Source organism: Bombina bombina, chromosome 1, assembly GCF_027579735.1.
Source record: "Bombina bombina isolate aBomBom1 chromosome 1, aBomBom1.pri, whole genome shotgun sequence".
Lineage (NCBI taxonomy): Eukaryota > Metazoa > Chordata > Amphibia > Anura > Bombinatoridae > Bombina > Bombina bombina.
Genome location: NC_069499.1, coordinates 1,229,718,781 through 1,229,740,072, shown reverse-complemented (window position 1 = coordinate 1,229,740,072; position 21,292 = coordinate 1,229,718,781). Strand labels below are relative to the sequence as shown.

Below are 21,292 nucleotides of genomic sequence, written 5' to 3'. Positions count from 1 at the left end.
TCAGTCATTCTGTGGGAACTACTCTGAATCTTAGTGACAACTGCTAAGATCATCAGCCTCCAGGTAGAAGTCTTCATCCATCTGCTGCCTGAGGAAAAATAGTACACACCTGTACCATTTAAAATAAACTCTTGCTTGAAGAAAATAAAAACTAACATTTTATCACCTCTTTCACTTTACCCTTCCTAGTACTTAGAGTAGGCAAAGAGAATAACTGGGGGGTGGAGTCAAGGGAGGAGCTATATAGACAGCTCTGCTGTGGTGCTCTTTGCCACTTCCTGTTAGCAGGAGGATAATATCCCACAAGTAAAGGATGAATCCGTGGACTCGTCGTATCTTATAGAAGAAAGGGGTAATAATGCATTCTGGATAAGACTATTGAACCTACAATAAACCTTGTACATTTGAGATTTAGCCAAAAAGCTAAAGAAACTGATATGGACCTCTTGACATTTACGTGGACCAAGGAAACAAATTTAAGGATTGTCTAAAAACCATTGTAATTTGAAAGTAGAATTCTAATGTTCTTACAATATCTAACTTTAGTAAGAGGCCATCAAATGAATTCTTTGGAACGAGGAGATGAGCTTTAATCTCCTGATTGATGATATCGGAAAAATGACCTTAGGTAAAACAACCAGAAAGTCTTCCAGCAGAAGATATTGCTAAAAACAACAAAAAAACTTCCAAGACAGAGGCTAAAATGTCCAAAGGATGCAGGTTTGAAAAAGAGGAGAAATCCCGGTAAAAAATGGTCTGCATGGCGTGCTATTGAAATTAATTTGTGTATCCTCACTGGGTCATATCAGGCCAAGCCCAAGTAAAGGGGGTCAGTGGTAGTAATTTGAATGCAGTGTTTTGTAACATGGCACAAGGGCTTGCTCCTGTTAATCCGAATAAAAGTCAGTGCTTCTTTTGTCATCAGGATTAATCTGTTGTATCTTTATGCTTTTGCACAGCCATGTGTTGCTAAATCATGCAACCTTGAAGGGATATGAAACAAACAAAGTGTTAAACAACTTTCTAATTTACACCTATTATCAATTTTTCTTTATTCTCTTTGCATCTTTATTTGAAAAAGCAGAGATGTAAGTTTAGGAGCAGGCCCATTTTTAGTGGGTAGATCTTGTTGAGCTGGTCATTTGAAAAGTAGATCCCAACACAAAAATGTGTGGGCACCCCTGGTTTAGACACTGGATATATCCTAACTAAGCCTGAACAAAGCCTTGATGTCAACTTTCAAGTAGTACAAAACAAAGAGAAAAAAATGTATGACTCTTTGATAAATGAGAAAGAGAAATCTTACATTAATTCACCAACCATGTCAGAAGAAAACAGTAGACTGTTGGTATGAAATACAGCTGAAGGGAAAAAAATAGAGCATTAACCAATATGTTGTCCAGGTACACAGGAAGTGAACTACATGAGAACTTATTAGAGACAATAAAACCAGTGTAAACAAATCTGGGAGCTGTAGTCAGGGCAAACAGAAGAGCCACAAGCTGAAAGGCAAATCTTAGAAACTGGAGCTGGTCTAGGAATAGGAAGGAAGGCATCCTTCAAATTCAACTTAATGTAGATACAAATTCAAACTTATCAGTAGATTCACCCTCTAAAGTAGAATGTAAGGTAGTGGGAACAAATTTCTGTATGTTCCATGAAAGAATACACAGACAGACAAATAATGTGAATGAAGACAACCACCATTGTTTTTCTTATTCTGCAAATATATGAAAAATCAGTCAATAAAATATTTGGAAACAATGGGACCTTGTAGAACAGGGGTGGGCAAGAGGTAGGTCGCAAGTGAATTTTGAGGTGACCGCCTGGATTTCCAAAGTCTGCATAGTAAGATAACGATTTTGCCATCGTAGATGTGTGAGAAATCTCTCTCTTACTTATGCAGACTACTAAACATGTGGCCTATTAGCATACAGGACTCATATTGTGCCTCAGGGGTGTAGCATTACATATATATAACTTACATACGAGTTTCAATAGCTCACGTGATCATCAGCACCAAACTTCTACTACACAACCATCTTCACTAGAGACAAGTTTCCGATTGGCTGAGAGCCGACCCCCCTTACATTATTGTCTTGTCTTGGACTGGTAGATTTTTCCACTGCTACGCGCTGATTGGCTACCTGCTCAAGGCCAGGGGAGCTCTACGGCCAGTAAAGAAGCTAATATGTTTGAGGAGTAAGGAGGGTATTGCGGATGCTGGAGGGCACAATCACCCCAGAGCCTGGAGTTGACGATTAGAAGTTATTCAGAAGGTAGGAAACTTCCACAGTCATAGGAATCAAAGTAACATGAACTATCTTAGTAACCCCTTTAAAAACAGAGCTCTGGGAGGCAAAGGGTTACGGCGGGAGTGGGTGTGGATACTGACTTAGAATTCTATCTAAGGAGTGTGTTGTCTGACAGTGCTTGAATCCGATAGTGCTGTATAGCAGACTGACATAAGCAGATCCTATGTAAAGTTGAATCTGCTTATGGCCGTCTGCTATGCAGCAATGTCAGATTCAAGCACTGTCAGACCACACAGTCCTTAGACAGAATTTCAAATCAGTGTCGTTGCCCACTCCCTGTTTAGCTTGTTCACTGCTGGTATTGTAGGTGAGACTGACAGGGTTAGCGCAAAACGTGTGTGCACCTGCTCATGTCTATCTTTATTAAAAGATAGACATGAGCAGGTACACACACGTTTTGCACATTATATATATATATATATATATATATATATATATATATATATATATATATATATATATATATATATATATATATATATATATATATATAACAGAGGGTAAACAGTTGCAATGATGAACCTCAAAATAGGTGTACCTACCACAGGGACAAATGCCCAAAACCTGGATTCAAAAATCCAAACTTTTGAATAATTATTTTTAAAAAACCAATAATAAAAAAAAAAATCATGTCTTTCTGATAGTCCTATGTATACAAAAAGTATGAAAAATTATATAAAACTACCTTTAGTTACATGTATACACTGTATTATGACATGTTAATATTACCTAAATCACATAAGATATTTTTTACACTTGGTTCCAATTCCCTCTCCAAACTGTCCCATTTTAAAGATGCAAATATTCCAAAATTCAAAACTATTCCGAAATCCAAACCTTTTCCCGCCCCAAGCAGTTCTGATGATTGTTTTTTTATCCTCCAATAGTCTGTGGGCTATGTGAGTGCATTACATTTCCTCACTTACCATGAGATGCACCCACTCTACTGTGCTTCTAGTTGTAGAAAAGGAGGAGGCAAAGAACACCACAGCAAAGCTGTTTAGTATCACTCCCCTTCCCACAATCCCCAGTCATTCGACCGAAGGGAAATGGAAAAAGGAATAACACAAAAGGTATAGAGGTGCCTGAGGCTTAATAAAAACAACTGTCTTAAATTTAAGGGTGGGGTTGTGGACTCACTATATACCAAAATAAATGCATTTATCAGGTAAACATACATTTTCTGTTCTTTCCTAAGATATGGTGAGCCCACAACGTCATTAATTACTAGTGGGAACCTATACCCAAGCTTGAGGACACAGAGGACTAGGGAAGGAAAACAAGACAGGTAGACCTAAACAGAAGGCACCACCACTTGAAGAAGCTTTCTCCCAAAAGAAGCCTCAGCCAAGGCAAAAGCATCAAATTTGGAAAATTTGGAAAAAGTATGCAGAGAGCACCAAGTTGCAGCCTTGAAAGCCCAAGAAGAGGAAACAGCCCTAGTGGAATGAGCAGTAATTCTCTCAGGAGGCTGCTGACCAGCAGTCTAATAAGCAAAACTAATAATACTTCTCAACCAGAGAGAAAGAGTAGTAGCAGTTGCTTTCTGACCTTTACGCTTTACGGAGAAACAAACAAACAAACAGGGCAGAGGACTGGTGAAAATCCTTAGTCGCTGGCAGGTAAAATTTCAGAGCATGCACAACATCCAAGTTGTGCAACAAACGTTCCTTATGAGAAGGATTAGGGCATAGAGAAGGAACAACAATTTCCTGATTAATATTTCTATCATAAACGACTTTAGGAAGAAAACCCAACTTCGTACAAAGAACCGCCTTATCAGCATGGAAGATAAGATAAGGCAAATCACACTGCAAAGCCAAGAGTTCAGAAGGCCTGATCCTAACCAGGGCCTGACAAAAAGATTGAACACCTGGCATACCCGCCAGACACTTATGTAACAAAATAGATAATGCAGAAATCTGACTGATAATCCTTTATCCAAACCTTCCTGAAGAAAAGACAAAATCCTATGAATCCTGACACTACTCCAAGAGTGGCGCTTGGATTCACACCAATAAAGTTATTTACGCCATACCCTATGGTAAATCTTTCTAGTAACAGGCTTACAAGCCTGAATCATGGTCTCAATGACTGACTCAGAAAAACCACGTTTAGACAGAACTAAGCGTTCAATCTCCAAACAGTCAGCTTCAGAGAAACAAGATTTGGATGGAGGAATGGACCCTGAGTTAGAAGGTCCTTCCTCAGAGGCAACTTCCAAGGTGGAAGAGATGACATCTTCACTAGGTCTGCATACCAGAACCTGGGAGGCCATGCAGGAGCTATTAGAATTACTGATGCTCTCTCCTGTTTGATGCGAGCAATAACTCACGGAAGGAGCGAAAACGGAGGAAACCGGTAAGCTAGACTGAAATCCCAAGGCACCACTAGAGCACCTATCAGGGCGGCCTGTGAATCTCTTGACCTTGAACCGTACCTTGGAAGTTTGGCGTTCTGCCGAAACGCCATCAGATCCAACTCCGGCACCCACCATTTGAGGGTTAACCTGGAGAACTCCTCTGGATGGAGAGCCCACTCCCGGGATGAAATGTCTGCCTGCTCAGGAAGTCCGCTTCCCAGTTGTCCACTCCTGGAATGTGGATGGCAGACAACAATTGTGAGCTTCCGCCCACTGAACAATCCGAGCCACCTCTTCCATGGCTTAGGAACTCCAAGATCCTCCCTGGTGGTTGATGTAAGCCACTGAGGTGATATTGTCAGACTGGAATCTGAAAAACCGGGCTAAGGACAACTGAGGCCAAGCCATCAGAGCATTGTAAATTGCTCTCAACTCCAAGATATTATGGGGAGACCAGACTCCTCCCGAGTCCATAGTCCTTGGGCCTTTAATAAGTCCCAGACTGCTCCTCAGCCCAACAGGCTGGCATCCGTGGTCACAATCACCCAGGATGGCCTCCGGAAGCAAGTGCCCTGAGACAGATGCTCCTGAGAGAACCACCACTGGAGAGTCTCTTTTGTCGATTGATCTAGTTCTATCCTCAGAGAGATACTAATAGTGTCCGTCCCATTGACTAAAGCATGCATAACTGCTGAGCTCTCAAATGGAATCGAGCAAAGGGAATGATGTCCATGGAAGCGACCATCAGACCAATTTTCTCCATACATCGAGCCACTGATGGCCGAACAGTAGACTGCAGAGAGAGGCAAGAGGAAATAATCTGATTTTCTGACCTCTGTCCGAAATATTTTCATAAATAGGGAATCTTTAAAGGATTACTTTCTGTTATAATTTTTAAGCTAAACAACTAACATATTAAAGTTAAAGGGACAGTCTACACCAGAATTTTTATTGTTTTAAAAGATAGATAATCCCTTTATTACCCATTTCCCAGTTTTGCATAACCAACACAGTTATAATAATATACTTTTAACCTCTGTGATTATCTTGTATCTAAGCCTCTGCAAACTGCCCCTTTTTTCAGTTCTTTTGACAGACTTGCAGTCTAGCCAATCAGTGCCTGCTCCCAGATTACTTCACGTGCACGAGCACAGTGTTATCTATATGAAATATGTGAACTAACACCCTCTAGTGGTGAAAAACTGTTAAAATGCAATCTGAAAGAGGTGGGCTTCAAGGTCTAAGAAATTAGCATATGAACCTCCTAGGTTAAGCTTTCAACTAAGAAAAACAAATGGGACTCTACTATATCTAAGTAGTGTGTCCAGAAATAAGGTGCGCCTAATTTATGCTGTTTCAAAAAAGTGATAATATGGATAAATCCTAAGTTTTATATCTTACAAAAAAAAAAAAAAAAAAAAATATAATAAACAATATGAACTGTATAATTATAAATACAAATACATAACAATAGTCACCACAGTCATATGGTTAGGAAATATACATCCATAGATGCAAGTGAAAGTCCCAATATAGAGTGATGTCCAATCTGGAAATGATGTCCCAAACGATAGCTGCTCTCTCCAAAGATGTTGAAAAAGAGATGACTGCGTTCTGTATAGAAACAAAAAAAAGAAGAGGCGCTCTGGTGCAGATGATCCTTGGCTACAAAATGATTCTAAACTAACAGTTCAGAGTAATACTCACAAAGATGTTTGCACATGCAGTGCAATAACAGGTGAGCCGAAGCTTCAGAGCCGCTCGGCTGACTCGCTAGAGGGTGAGATCAGCTGTTCACTGGGTAATCACTTCACCGACGATTGGGGGAAAAAGATACCTATGAAAAGAAATATAGATACCGCCCTTGGTGCAGATTATCCCAGGCACAGAAAACACATACGACAGGTGTCGAGAAGTTATACTCACAAACGGAGTTGCACAAGCAGTGCAATATCAGGCGTGCCGAATCTTAAAGAGCCGTTCGGCTGACTCCCTGAGGCCTGTACAGCTGCTCCTGGATCGTTGGAGGAGTGGTGGAAAATAAAGGTGGCTTTACTTGCTTTTCTTCTTCACCAACTGGAAGGGATATTTACTAGTGCTGATTTACAGTCTGACAGTTCTTTTCACATACACCAATAATTATTATATGCATTGAATCCAAAGCTCTGAGCAGCTATCACCCAAAGTAGATTATGTCATTAGGACATAATCTACTTTGGGTGATAGCTGCTCAGAGCTTTGGATTCAATGCATATAATAATTATTGGTGTATGTGAAAAGAACTGTCAGACTGTAAATCAGCACTAGTAAATATCCCTTCCAGTTGGTGAAGAAGAAAAGCAAGTAAAGCCACCTTTATTTTCCACCACTCCTCCAACGATCCAGGAGCAGCTGTACAGGCCTCAGGGAGTCAGCCGAACGGCTCTTTAAGATTCGGCACGCCTGATATTGCACTGCTTGTGCAACTCCGTTTGTGAGTATAACTTCTCGACACCTGTCGTATGTGTTTTCTGTGCCTGGGATAATCTGCACCAAGGGCGGTATCTATATTTCTTTTCATAGGTATCTTTTTTCCCCCAATCGTCGGTGAAGTGATTACCCAGTGAACAGCTGATCTCACCCTCTAGCGAGTCAGCCGAGCGGCTCTGAAGCTTCGGCTCACCTGTTATTGCACTGCATGTGCAAACATCTTTGTGAGTATTACTCTGAACTGTTAGTTTAGAATCATTTTGTAGCCAAGGATCATCTGCACCAGAGCGCCTCTTCTTTTTTTTGTTTCTATACAGAACGCAGTCATCTCTTTTTCAACTAAGAATACCAAGAGAACAAAGCAAAATTGGTGATAAAAGTAAATTGGAAAATTGTTTAAAATTACATGCTCTATCTGAATCATGAAAGTTTATTTTGGCCTAGACTGTCCCTTTAATAAGCATTAATTAAAACCTACTGACCTATATTTTCTCCAAAACAAAGTTTCATAACGTTCTAAAAGTTATATCTTTTATTTGCCGATGATGTCACGTTATCCTGCCCACTATTTTCAGCACTGAGTGTTCAAAATACTTAAACCAATAACTTTGTATTTAAAGCGCCATTTTGAAACCTAGGTATTGTAAACGGATTGGTACAGAGCAAAGGATACCCACAGAGTGGGTTTGGAAAACAATTAAATTTGCAGACAAGATTTCTGATATACGGTAGAGATATGTTAATGAAATGCTATTGATAAAAAGCGTATTTTGGGTAGTTAGTTAGTTAGAGGCATAGAAAATATTTACTTACAGTGGCCCTTTAATGGTCCCTAAGAAAACCACCCTTGTAGCTGGAACAAGAAAACTCTTTTCCCGATTCACTTTCTATCCATGGGAACGTAGAAAAGATAACAAGATCTCTGTATGAGAGTTTGCTTGTTGAAAAGATGGTGCCTGAACCAATATGTCGTCCAAGTAGGGCGCCACTGCAATTCTCCGAGACCTGATCACAGCCAAGAGAGCCACAAGAACCTTCGAGAAAATTCTGGGAGCTGTGACAAGACTAAACGGAAAAGTGTTTGTCTAGAAAGGCAAATCTCAGAAACTTGTGATAATCCCTGTGAATAGGAACATGAAGATACGCATGCTTCAGGTCTATGGTCGTTATGAACTGACCCTCTTGGACTAAAGGAAGAATACAACAAATAGTTTGCATCTTGAAGGACGGTACTCTGAGAAACTTGTTTAAACACTTCAGGTCTAGAATAGGCCGAAAAGTTCCCTCTTTCTTGGGATCCACAAACAGATTTGAATAGAAACCTAGGCCCTGTTCAGTATGGGAACTGGAACTATCACTCCCAGGGAGCAAACACATTTCAAGAACGCCTCTCTGTTTATCTGGTCTGCAGATAATCTTGAGAGGTGGAACCTGCCCCTGGGAGGAAAGGTCTTGAATTCTATTTTGTAACCCTTAGATACTATGTCCACAGCCTACGGATCTGGGACATCTCATATCCAACTTGATAAAACTGAGAAAGTCTGCCCCCCACTTGATCTGATCCCAGATCGGGGGGCAAACCCTTCACGCTGATTTAGACTCAGCAGTGGGTTTCTTTGACCGTTTCCCCTTGTGCCAAAACTAATTGGGTTTCCAAGAAGACTTGGACTGTTCCTGCGTGGAAGAAGAAGACTTTCCTTTAAAGTTACGAAAGGAACGAAAATTACTCCAACGTCCTTTAGGTCTATTCTTCTTGTCCTGTGGTAGAAAAGATCCTTTTCCACCCGTGATATCAGAAATAATTTCTGCTAGACCAGGTCCAAACAAGGTCTTACCCTTGTAAGGAATTTCCAGAAACTTAGATTTAGAGGAAACATCAGCTGACCAAGACTTCAGGCACAAAGGTCTGCAATCTAGCACAGCAAAACCAGATATCTTAGCTCCCAGTTTAATAACCTGCATGGTAGCATCAGAAATAAAGGAATTGGCTAGCTTAAGCGCCTTAATCCTGTCTTGTATCTCCTCCAAAGGAGTCTCTACTTGAAGAGAACCAGACAAGGCGTCGTACCAATAGGATGCCGCACTGCAGGCTGCCATTGGAGACCATGATGAACATATTTTCTTCCAATAAGCCTCCAGCTTTTTATCCATTGGATCCTTAAAAGAGCAGTCATCCTCAATAGGAATAGTAGTTCTCTTTGCCAGAGTAGAAATTGCCCCTTCTACTTAAGGCACTGTGTGCAATGACTCTTTAATGGAGTCTGCAACAGGAAACATCTTTTTAAAGACAGGTGAAGGTGAAAATGGTATCCATGGCTTCTCCCATTCATGTGCAATAATCTCCATTGCACAATCTGGAACAGGGAATACTTCCACAGAAGGAATATCAAAGTATTTATTCAGTTTACTTGATTTCTTAGGGTTGACAGCAAAAGGGAGGTCGGAATAGTCCAAAGTAGCCAAAACCTCCTTTAACAATACACAAAGGTGTTCAAGCTTAAATCTGAAGGATACTACTTCAGCGTCAGAAGAAGGAATTAGACTGTCTGAATCTGAGATTTCACCCTCAGAAGCTACAGGGGAATTCTCCCCCTGAGTAGCAAAAGGCGGAGCAGAAACCTTACTATCTGAATCTTTAAATGTCCTCTTGCATTTTCCCTGTACAATAGGAAAAGCAGATAAAGCTGCAGATACCGCAGAGGATACCTGAGCCGCAAAATCTGCAGGCAAATAAACTCCTCCAGGAGATTGAGAGGAACCACAGGGCACTGCATGTGACGCCATAGAGGCTTGGGACGTTTGAGGCGAAAGCTGTGGCAATGCCTGAACAGCATCATCCTGAGAGACATTTGGCTCAGAAACAAAAAGTTTATCTTTATGTTTTAAAGTCCTATCTAGACAAGAGGAGCAAAATTGCATGGATAACACAATTTGGTTCTCTAAACATAAAGACATGTTCAAATAACTAGGAAAAAGACATTGGCAAAAATAAGGACAAAAAAAATAAATGCACTTTATTTAATGTACTGTCCCTTTAAGAAACAGTAGAGCGGTATAGTCGTAGATTGACTAGACAACCTGCACCCTCACTGCTTGTAGGAATATGGCCCCCACACCTACATACAAAGAACCTGCCAAGGATCAGAGTATTTGAAGGGAAAAAACGGTTAAAACCTGAGTAAAGCCTCTACACCTCAGTTACATCCTACGAGGATTACGATATCTCGGCAGCAACAAGAAAAAACTATATCTCAAGCCAGTCTTGCTCGCAACCGACCACCGCAACCGCTGAGAGAACACTGAAGACAGAGTCGGAAGGTCACATGACCGGAACAACAGAAGTTGTGCATTTAAAAGAAAAAGTGCACGCTTCATAACCGACATAGGCAGTTTAAATTAAAGAAGCGGTTCCTGACAAACTGCACGAAATGAAAAAATCCCAAATTAATGACACCATTAATATGCTTTTTAAACTCAAATAGCCAATAAAGTTCCTGCCCACTGCCACATAAAAGATCCTTCAAAAAGAATATTGGTCCCAAAGAAAGTGCAGAGATTCCTAAACCCCTTCAGTGCCAGTCTCCCCTCAGAAGACAAAAAGCACTTACCTGCACATCTAGCTGTCTGGCAGGAGGACAGCTCACACGGTGTGAAAGGACGCCACTCCTTACAGAGACCTGTGGAAAAAGAAAGAACAGAGTAAACCTACTCTGGCTTTCTGTACCATGGGCAGCAAAAAATGTTAGGAAAACGCAGCAAGTCCCACCTCACAAGTTCCTAACTGCTTTAAAGCCACCACTGCCCTACTGAAGAGACTAACGTGGAGTACGGCTAGACCCAAATATCTTGCTTGCAGCAAAAGAAATCCAATTTTCTTCAGACACAAAAAACTTTACCTCCTCCATAGACAGAGGCAAAGAGAATAACTGGGGATTGTGGGAAGGGGAGTGATACTTAACAGCTTTGCTGTGGTGCTCTTTGCCTCATCCTGTTGGCAAAGAGTGATATTCCCACTAGTAATTGATGATGTTGTGGACTCACCATATCTTAGGAAAGAAAGACTGCTTCCAGCAGAGAGCCCATCCAGTACCATGCCAGTAACGCCAGAGGATATAACAAAGAGTACAATGATTACATTCACTGCCTAAGTACTCTGATACTTCCCTCAATGGAAATACAGGAATCCTGAGAGGGAGAAAATGTTTTACATAGGTTTGAGAACCTTTTTTTTTTCCAAAAGAACCTGGAGTACCTCACTTCTTCACCTACCTCCTGAGAGGCAAAGATAAGACTAGAATACCAGAGAGTTGTGAGGGGTTAAGTGCCTTTAGAGCTTTAGGAATATGTCTCCACCTAGTGGTAAAGAGTTGAATCCCAAAAGTATGAAAAAAAATTGCTTCTCTTGTTGAGAAACATACAGAATTCAGTGCAAAAAGTGGAGATCAAGGGAAGATCATATATTAACTGCTGCTCTATGTGCTGAAGACTGTAGAATTGGAACAGCACTACCTTGATTAGGTGCTCGTGAAGACAGGATAACTGCCTATTCTCCCAAAGGTAAATCCAGAATACATAAATGTCCACAGCACCATAAAGAGTCAGCTTCTTTAATTTAGGACATATAAAAAACAAATTATGCTTAAATGATAATTTTGTTTCCATCTGTGGGAGGAAGGTCCACTGCTTCATTCATTACTTGTGGGAATTAAGAACCTGGCCACCAGGGGGAGGCAATGACACCCCAGCCAAAGGCTTAAATACCTCCCCCACTCCCCTCATCCCCCAGTCATTCTGCCAAGAGAACAAGGAACAGTAGCAGAAATATCAGGGTATAAATGGTGCCAGAAGATTAATAATAAATTTAGATCCGCACACCGGAAAAAATGGGCGGGTGCAGTGGACGCTCCTCCCACAGATGGAAATTAAATTATCAGGTAAGCATAATTTATGTTTTCCATCTTAATAGGAGTCCACTGCTTCATTCATTACTTGTGGGAACAAATACCCAAGCTCTAGAGGACACTGAATGAAAAAAATGGGAGGGTAAAAGAAGGCTGACACTATACTGAGGGTACCACAGCCTGCAAACCCCTTCTCCCAAAAGCTGCTTCCGCCAAACAAAAACATCAAATTTATATAATTTTGCAAAAGTATGTAAGGAAGACCAAGTGGCTGCCTTTCAAATCTGCTCCATAGAAGCCTCATTCTTTAAGGCCCAAGAAGAGGCCACAGCTCTAGTTGAGTGAGCCATAATCCTCTGAGGAGGCTTGTGTCCTGCTGTCTTATATGCCAGTTGGCTCAAAAATTAAAAAGTTAGCAGCGCTTAAAGCTTGGAAATGATGTGCTAGTATTACGGTTTGTATACCAAACAATATTTTTTATTTTTAAAAATTCTGTAATAACAGCTTATTCATCAATGCAGTTTAGACAATAACTTTCTTTAAAATTTAGGGACGCCTCCCTTTTTAAAAATAAGAATGAATAGATAAAAATATCCTTTGTAAAAATATGAAAAATTACCACAAATTTTTTTTTTTTTCCCTTAAATACAAATAATTTTGAGATCCGTTTTCCCAAACTTGTATTTTTGGTCAAACTTGGATCTTTACAAATCCTAGAACCATGCAAAACAACTTTTAGATCTTGTCTTAATTGTATTTATATAGTCAGAAAACTTGCTATATTATGATATCTCTAAAGGAAGTGTCAAACCTCTAAAAGTGTCCTTTTTGATTGACGTAATATTACAAAGTATCAATTCTCCTAAATTAGGATGTAATTCTTATGTAGATACTTTATATAAAAACTTGATATAGAAACTTTAATAATCGTTTCCTCCGCTTTAAAATTCAGCTGACTGCTGTTTGTTATCCTCGACAATCTTTGTGCCTCAATCCAGATAAATAGGGAAGCAAATGTCTGTTTTTAGAGTGGTTTAAAACAACTTTTTTGTTGCTTCACGTGTATCTTTAATATGAATGAAAAATAAAGTTACCTCATCTTGTCCCGGTTGCAACCGTTGCTGTATTGTTTCTTCCTCTCTGTGCGTGATTCACAGACTACAGGATTCCGGTGCCGTGATGAGTCACCTGACTCCCCTCTAAGCTTCAGAGGTCGGAGGTCATGTCCCGTCTCGGCAGTGTGGCTGTTTCTCTCAACTCGTTTCACCCTTCAGGGCGTTGAATGGGACCTGCCACACTTTGCTGAACAAAACCTATTACATTTTGCTGAGAGACTGTCACCAAGCTTTGTGACTCTGCAATCTGAAGTTCATTTGTCTAAGGACTTGACGGAGTGGATTGTCGTATCCAACTCTAGGATTCTTCAGAAATTTCCTGTTTCCAAAAATATTGAGGAGGTTCAGGTGAATTTGACCACTGAGGCTGATAAAAAGTGAGAGAAACAGCCACACTGCGGAGACGGAACATGACCTCCGACCTCTGAAGCTTAGAGGGGAGTCAGGTGACTCATCACGGCACCGGAATCCTGTAGTCTGTGAATCACGCACAAAGAGGAATAAACAATACAGCAGCGGAAATATGTAAATTAGGTTGAAGTCCCAGGGTACCGCCAAGGCATCTATCAGTTCTACCTGGGGATCCCTGGATCATGACCCGTATCTGGGTAGCTTGCAATTGAGTCTGGACACCATGAGATCCATCTCCGGCGTCCATCTGCTACAGATCTCCGCGAACATCTTGGGATGGAGGGACCATTCCCTTGGATGTAACGTCTGTCTGCTCAGAAAATCCACTTACTAGTTGTCCACACCCTGGATGTGGATGGCTGAGAGAGAACAATTGTGAGTCTCCACCCATTCCAGAAACTGAGATACTTCCCTCATGGCTAGGGAGCTTCTCGTCCCCCCTGATGGTTTATGTAAGCCACCGAGGTAATGTTGTTCGACTGGAATCTGATGAATCGGGACATCCTCAGAAGGGGCCAAGCCCTCAGAAGCGTTGAATATCGCTCGAAGCTCCAGAATATTTATAGGAAGACTTGACTCTTCTCAAATCCACCTGCCATGTGCCCTTCTGGCACCCCAAACAGCTCCCCATCCTGATAGACTTGCATCCGTGGTCACAATCTCTTAAAAAGGATGTCCCCTGAGACACTGCCCCGGTCGGGTCCACCAAGATAGGGACTCCCTCACCGGTCTGTTTAGAGATATCTGTTGGGACAGATCTGAATGATTGCCGTTCCATTGTCTCAACATGCACAGCTTAAGAGGTCTGAGACGGAACCTGGCAAACGGAATGACATCTATGCTGGATACCATGAGCCCGATCACCTCCATAAACCTGGCCACAGATATCCTGGAGGAAGTCTGAAGAGCTAGACAGTTGGACGCAAGCTTGCAACGTCTCTGATCTGTCAAAAATATCTTCATGCCTGAAGAATCTATTATAGTACCCAGAAATTCCACCCTGTTGCTGGGGACCAATGAACTCTTTCCTTTGTTTATCTTCCACCCGTGGGATTGAAGGAGGAGAGCTCTCGAGTGATTCACCGCAAGACTGTAGGATGGAGCCTGCACCAGGATATCATCCAGATAAGGTGCCACTGCAATTCCTCTGGCTCTTGCTACTGTGAGAAGAGCTCCCAGAACCTTTGTGAAGACTCTTGGGGCAGTCGCCAAACCAAACAGAAGGGCCACAAACTGGAAGTTCAGGAAGGTGTATCTTAAAAACCTGAAGTGATCCCTGTGGATTGGAACATGAAGGTAAGCATCCTTCAGGTCTATAGTCGTCATGAACTGCCCTTCTTCAACCAAGGGAAAAATTGACCTGATCGTCTCCATCTTGAACGATGGAACTGACAAGAATTTGTTTAGGGCCTTTAGGTCCAGAATTGGCTGAAAAGTGTCCTTCTTTGGGACCAGGAAAAGGTTTGAATAATACCCCAGACCTCTTTCTGTTGGAGGGACTGGGACAATTACCCCGAGAGATGAAAGATCCTTCACACACCCGAGGAAGGCGTCTCTCTTTTCTGGTCTTGAAGATATGTTTGACAGGAGGAATCTGCCTCTGGGCGGATAAGACTTGAAACCTATCCTGTAACCCTGGGACACAACTTCCAAAACCCAAGGGTCTATAACGTCTCTTCTCCAGGCCTCCGCAAAAAGAGATAGTCTGCCCCTACATGATCCGAGCTTGGACCGGGGGCTGCCCCTTCATCTCGACTTTGACTCGGCGGGCTTCTTGTTCTGCTTGGACTTGTTCCAAGAGTTAGCTGGCTTTCAAGATCCCTTGGAATGCTCTGACTTTGCGGCAGGCTGCTGGCGCTGAGACTTGTCCACACGAAAGGGACGAAAAAGTAGAGCCCTTAGGTTTAGCCTTCTTATCCTGAGGCAAGAAGGCACCCTTGCCACCCGTGACCGTAGATATGATAGAATCAAGGCCCGGGCCACACAAAATTTTCCCCTTGAATGGAAAGGAAAGCAAACGAGACTTAGAAGTCATGTCAGCAGACCACGACTTTAGCCACAGAGCCCTTCGGGCTAAAACAGAAAAACCTGATGTCTTCACATTCAGGCGAATAATCTGCATGTTAGCATCACAAATTAATGAATGCACCACTCTTAAGGCCTTGATTCGTTCAAGAATTTAATCGAGAGTCTCCACCTCGACCATTGCTGATAGAGCGTCACACCAGTAGGTAGCCGCACCAGACACTGCAGCGACCGCAGCCGCCGGATGAAAAACGAACCCTGTGAGTTGGAACATCTTCCGCAACATGGACCTCATCTTTTTATCCATGGGTTCCTTGAAAGAGGAGCTATCCACTAGCAGAATAGTCGTTCTCTTAGCGAGCGTAGAGATAGCACAATCCACCTTGGGGATGGTTCCCCACAGTTCAAGCTGCGCATCTGGAACAGGGAAATGCTTTTTAAAAGAAGAAGAGGGGGAAAAGGACGAACCAAGTTTCTCCCATTCATTCTTAAAAATGTTAGCCATCTTGACTGGAACCGGGAAGGCCTAGGGCACTACCTTGTCCTCATAAACCCTATCCAATTTAGGGATCGAAGGTTCCTCCGGAACCTCTAACGTAGCAAGAACCCTTTTCAGCAGAAAGCGCAAATGCTCCATCTTAAATTTAAAATCTGGCTCCTCCGCGGATGGAGGCCTAGACATAGCGGATTCCGTCCCACAAGCGACATCCTCCGATAAGTTGGAGTTGTCTTCCTCAGTGGATAATCTATAAGAGATTCCCAGCGGAAGACCCCTGAGACGGATAGCAGTGTCGTACCTTCTGCTTGCGCTTAGTAGGGCGAGGCATCGCATTAATGGCTGCAGAAACCGCCATCTGTAGTTGATCGGTGAAGTCTGGAGGCCAAAGGGCCCCTCCCGCAGGAGGATTAGTAGTGCCCTGGGGAACTGCTTGTGTAATCGAAGATGACTGCAGGGAACGCACCTCATGGGGCGGAAAACTCTCCAAGGTGGACGGCTCAGTCGTATTAAATAATTTATTCTTTTTGGAAATAGCAATATTGTCAAAGCATGTGGAACAGAGTTGAATAGGCGGTTTGACCGGAACCTACTCACAATATACACAGTTAATGGTTTTAGATAAAGAGGGAGTATCTTCTAACATATCAGTCTTCCATAGCTTGCGCCTTTAATGCAGACTTGATAAACAATGAAATGGCACCTTTATATCCCAATGGCCGGGGCACTCATCACCTTCTATGACCTGGACTACAAGAAACAGCTTTAGTCTCCTCTGAATGCAGGTCGAAAAAGAGGAAGTTGCAGAGGTCACACCCGGTCACATGGAGTGCCATGCAGGACCGCCCCTGCACTCGAGAGAAGAATGCGCCAAAAAAGTCTGCCTCATCTCTCGCTATTGAACTGTGTTCCACACTGACACATATCACACAAATGCAGTAGAAACACAATAAACAATAGTATGCATAATAAAATCCCCCCTGTTTAATAGCCCCTTCCGAGGGTATTAACGTAGATTCCATAAAGATAAAAGGAGCCACACTGTGACCCCGTCTTCTTGCGTTATCAAATATATATATAAATGAAACAATCTTACCAGAATCACAGCCCTTCAAGTGTGACAGGGTAGTAGCATCGCTCCTGAATGGACTTCAGAGAAGAAAAACAGGCAGCAAAACTCGTCAACGCTGATTGCTAATGGAGCTGTTAAACTGAGTCGGGATTGGTTCGCAGAAAGAATCTCCCTGCATCTCCAGACTCTAACATTCACCCATGCTCTCACTGAGAGGCCGACAGGACTACTTAAAACTCCAGTCCCATTTCGAAGAGTACTACCCTCCATAAGAGACTACTCCGAATCTTCCGACACTTCTCTGCCAACCTCCTGTGACGATAGGCAAAGAATGACTGGGGGATGAGAGGAGTGGGGGGGGGGGGGGGTATTTAAGCCTTTGGCTGGGGTGTCTTTGCCTTCTCCTGGTGGCTAGGTTCTTAATTCCCACAAGTAATGAATGAAGCAGTGGACTCTCCTCCCATTAAGATGGAAATACAGTGACGTTTCGGGTTAGATACCCCTTAATCATGCATGGGTTAATGGTTTGTATTCCAAACTTTTATACAATTGACTTTAGCGCCAAAAGGGTAATTTTAAAAAATCTCATGCATCTCTACCTCCACCTAGAGGTGAATCAATATAACAAAGGATACAACAAAGAGTACAATGATTACATTCACTGCCTAAGTACTCTGATACTTCCCACAATGGAAATCTAGGAATCCTGAGAGGGAGAAAATGTCTTACATAGGTTTGAGAACCATTTTTGTTCACAAAGAAACTGGAGTACCTCACATCTTCACCTAACTCCTGAGAGGCAAAGATAAGACTAGAATACCAGAGAGATGTGAGGGATTAAGTGCTCTTAGAGCTTTAGGAATATGTCTCCTCCTAGTGGCCAAGAGTTTAATCCCAAAAGTATGAAAAAATTGCTTCTCTTGTTGAGAAACATGCAGTATTCAGTGCAAAACGTGGAGAGCAAGGGAAGATCTTATATTAACTGCTGCTCTATTTGTTGGGTAATCTGATCTAAAGCATTGGTCCCTCCCTTGCAAATATGATGGGTTGAACAACTAGGAACAAATCACAGTGAGAAGAAACAAAACTCAAATGATAAAGAAAAATAATGTGCTTGTAACATTTAATATTGTCCAACTTACTTAGCAGACAGTTACAGCTCCTGAACACCATAGGCCAATCATTTTATTTTTGTTATTTTTTTGCACCGATATTTAAGGGAAGTTCTCATTTTGCCATGGTAGAGGATTAGCAAACACTTAACAGTACAGCAATGCCTATATTTACTACAATTTATTAAAAAGTACTGCAGTAGCAAAACTTTTCAATATAAAAGCTCACAAAAACTTTTAAAACATCCAACCATATCTATGTTTGTTAGCGCGTGTCTGTATATATGTGTGCCTGCCAACAACCATTTAAGGATAATGAAGGTGTGTATGAGGGCCTCTAATTTAAAATGTCCCTGGCAAGAGGTAAATTGTCAGACCAAACAAATGTGAATGTGTTGGCTTAAAGGATCCATATAATGGTCTCATTTGCCAGCAGTTCTGTAAAAATAAGTTAAACACTGATCATGTATTTTGTTCTGCAGCATTGTGAGATTATTTTAAATAACCATGGCCCTCCAACTATGCTAAAATGCTTTCTAATAACATTTATAGAAATTAAAATTTCTTTCATACTAAACTGATGACATACCGGTAGTTGGTTTTGGCAGTTAAATTGTCTTGTGCCCTCTTGGATTAGGAAGAAACTCTCAGCAGTCTTCAGAGCACTCTCTTATTGTTGGCTCCAGTTAAAATATTGCTAAGCTAGGCCTATTTATTAACAAACAGAAGTGAGAGGATTGTCGCAGAAACAAATCATAAGATATTACAAGTAAAAAGACACTTATTTATCAGAAGGATAAATCTTATTTTCTCTTGCACACTCATGATAACATTTTCAGTACTCAAAGGGCAGTACAAAAACTGCACATATGAAGGCACAGGTGGAGGGAGGTTCCTATACTATAGAACCACTTTTCAAATAATTTATCAATAAGGAAGAAATGTAATGTTTTAAAGGATTAGCATATATCCAGATGTATGGGGAATTAACTGTTTTTGTAAGGCAATTACGATTATAAGGGGAAAATTTATCATGAGGCGAATGCCCTGATCAGTTGTAGGTGCACGCAGATATTTATGAAGCACCGGTTTAAACCGCTGCTTCATAAACCCTCTTGCCAACTTGGAGTTGGCAGAATTAAATCACCCCAGATTCATTCAACCGGAGTGATTGACAAGCCCTACTCTCATGCAATTTGTCGTGTGAGGGTTGGGAGGCAGCATTTCACAGTGGTAAATATGAGGTACAAATGTGCTCCACAATCTACAAAGGAATGCGGACAGGTTCACAATATGTGAATCGTGTCCATTCGTAAATTGATAAATCTAGCCCCAAGACTTTTTGAAAACCTTCTTCAAGAGCAAGCCTATTTGCCAACCAACCATTGCAAATATTTCAACCTTGTTTTACATTGGGAACAAAAACATTTAGTTTTCAACATAAAAATTGGCAAATCCAAATCAAATTAAAAGCTGGATCCATTTCTCTAAGAATTACAACTGTGAGCATGTATGTGTATGTAATCAGCATTTCTTTGATTTTAATATGAGCTAATCCAAGTATCTCAGTCCCATTTTGCACAACTTTATGTTTGTTACAGTGAACTAGTTGATAGAAATTCATTTACAGACAAAAACATGTATTCTCTAGAGACAATTCTTGACGTCTTTAAGGCTTACTGATACACTACAGAAACAAGCTGTAGTATTTGTACCATATCCATGGAAAAACAAAGCTGTTTTTGTTGAGATGAACATCTGAAAAGCAACACTTGTCTCTGTTTACACTACTCTGCAGACAGGGATAGTCTATATTCCTAGAAAGATGAGATGTGTGTTGCATAGAAGACATGTTCTGAGAGCTGACATTACCCTTAGAGGCCAAAATCTATATTGAGGTAATGGTGAGAGACTGAAGTAACATCTGTGTAGAAGGTGGGTCACACAAATTAAAGGGAGATGAAATCCAAAAAAGCCACTTCATGATTCAAATACAGTTTTAAACAACTTTCCAATTTACTTTAATCTAACTTGCTTTGTTCTCTTGGTATCCTTTGTTAAAAAGTATGACTAGGTAGACTCAGGAGCAGAGAGTGAGCTGGTGATTGGTGGTTGCACATATATGCCTCTTGTGATTGGCTTACCAAAGTGTGTAGCTAGCTTCCCGTAATCATTACTGCTCCATGAAGAAAGGATACTAAGAGAATGAAGCAAAACTGATAATAGAAGTAAATTGGAAAGCCGTTTACAAATGTATGTTCTATCTGCATTATGAAAGAAAAAAGAATTGGTTTCATGTCTTTTTAAGACAGCTTGCAAACACTGTTTTAAACTTCTGATGATGCTTTATGTGCTTATTTTTGTTTAAAAGGGACATACAAGTAAAAAATTAAACGTTCATGGTTCAGATTTTGTAATTTACTTCTATTATCAAATTTACTCAATATTCTTGGTAAATGGCTAATCATGGCACATCCCGTTACAACCTTTAAATCTACTGTTTTTACCTTTGTGGAATCTTCTGAAATCTGGCACTTGACTCCCAGTGAGTATTTTCCATTTAGTGCTTCTTTAGTGTTAAACAATCCACGCTATTGTGGTTACTTACCTGCAGCAACTCTAGCAGAATCTGGAGTTTTAACCCCCACTGGACCGCTGCCACCTATTTCAAACTTCTTGGGAGAGACCAAGGAATGCAGGGGTCCGACATAAATGGAGTACTTTTGCAGCCTATTCATTTTTCATGTGACTCTGTATTGCAGTTTACTTTAGCTGGTATATGCTACGACTATATTAATTGGATCATCACATGTATTTATCTAGGTCCCAGTAGCTAACTGCAGTTCTACAGCTGACTTTACCTAAGTGTTTAACACCATTAAACAGTTATATGTAAGCAACAGTACACTAAGAAAATGCTCTAACAGAGCTTTTTCTTTTTTGCACTTTTAATGTCCCTTAACGCCCCTTTAACATTTAAATGAAAATGACATTGGAACATCACTCCCATTATA

General features: G+C 41.2%; 1 protein-coding gene across 1 annotated transcript in view; it reads right to left on the bottom strand.

Annotated features, from left to right (window-relative positions):
• Nucleotides 1-21,292, bottom strand: part of LOC128664174 (V-type proton ATPase subunit d 1) — a 162,132-nt gene that overhangs the window by 51,404 nt on the left and 89,436 nt on the right. The window contains exon 3 of the mRNA XM_053718939.1: nt 1,307-1,361. Coding sequence (XP_053574914.1) covers nt 1,307-1,361 — 55 coding nt within the window. The remainder of the gene's footprint in view (nt 1-1,306; nt 1,362-21,292) is intronic.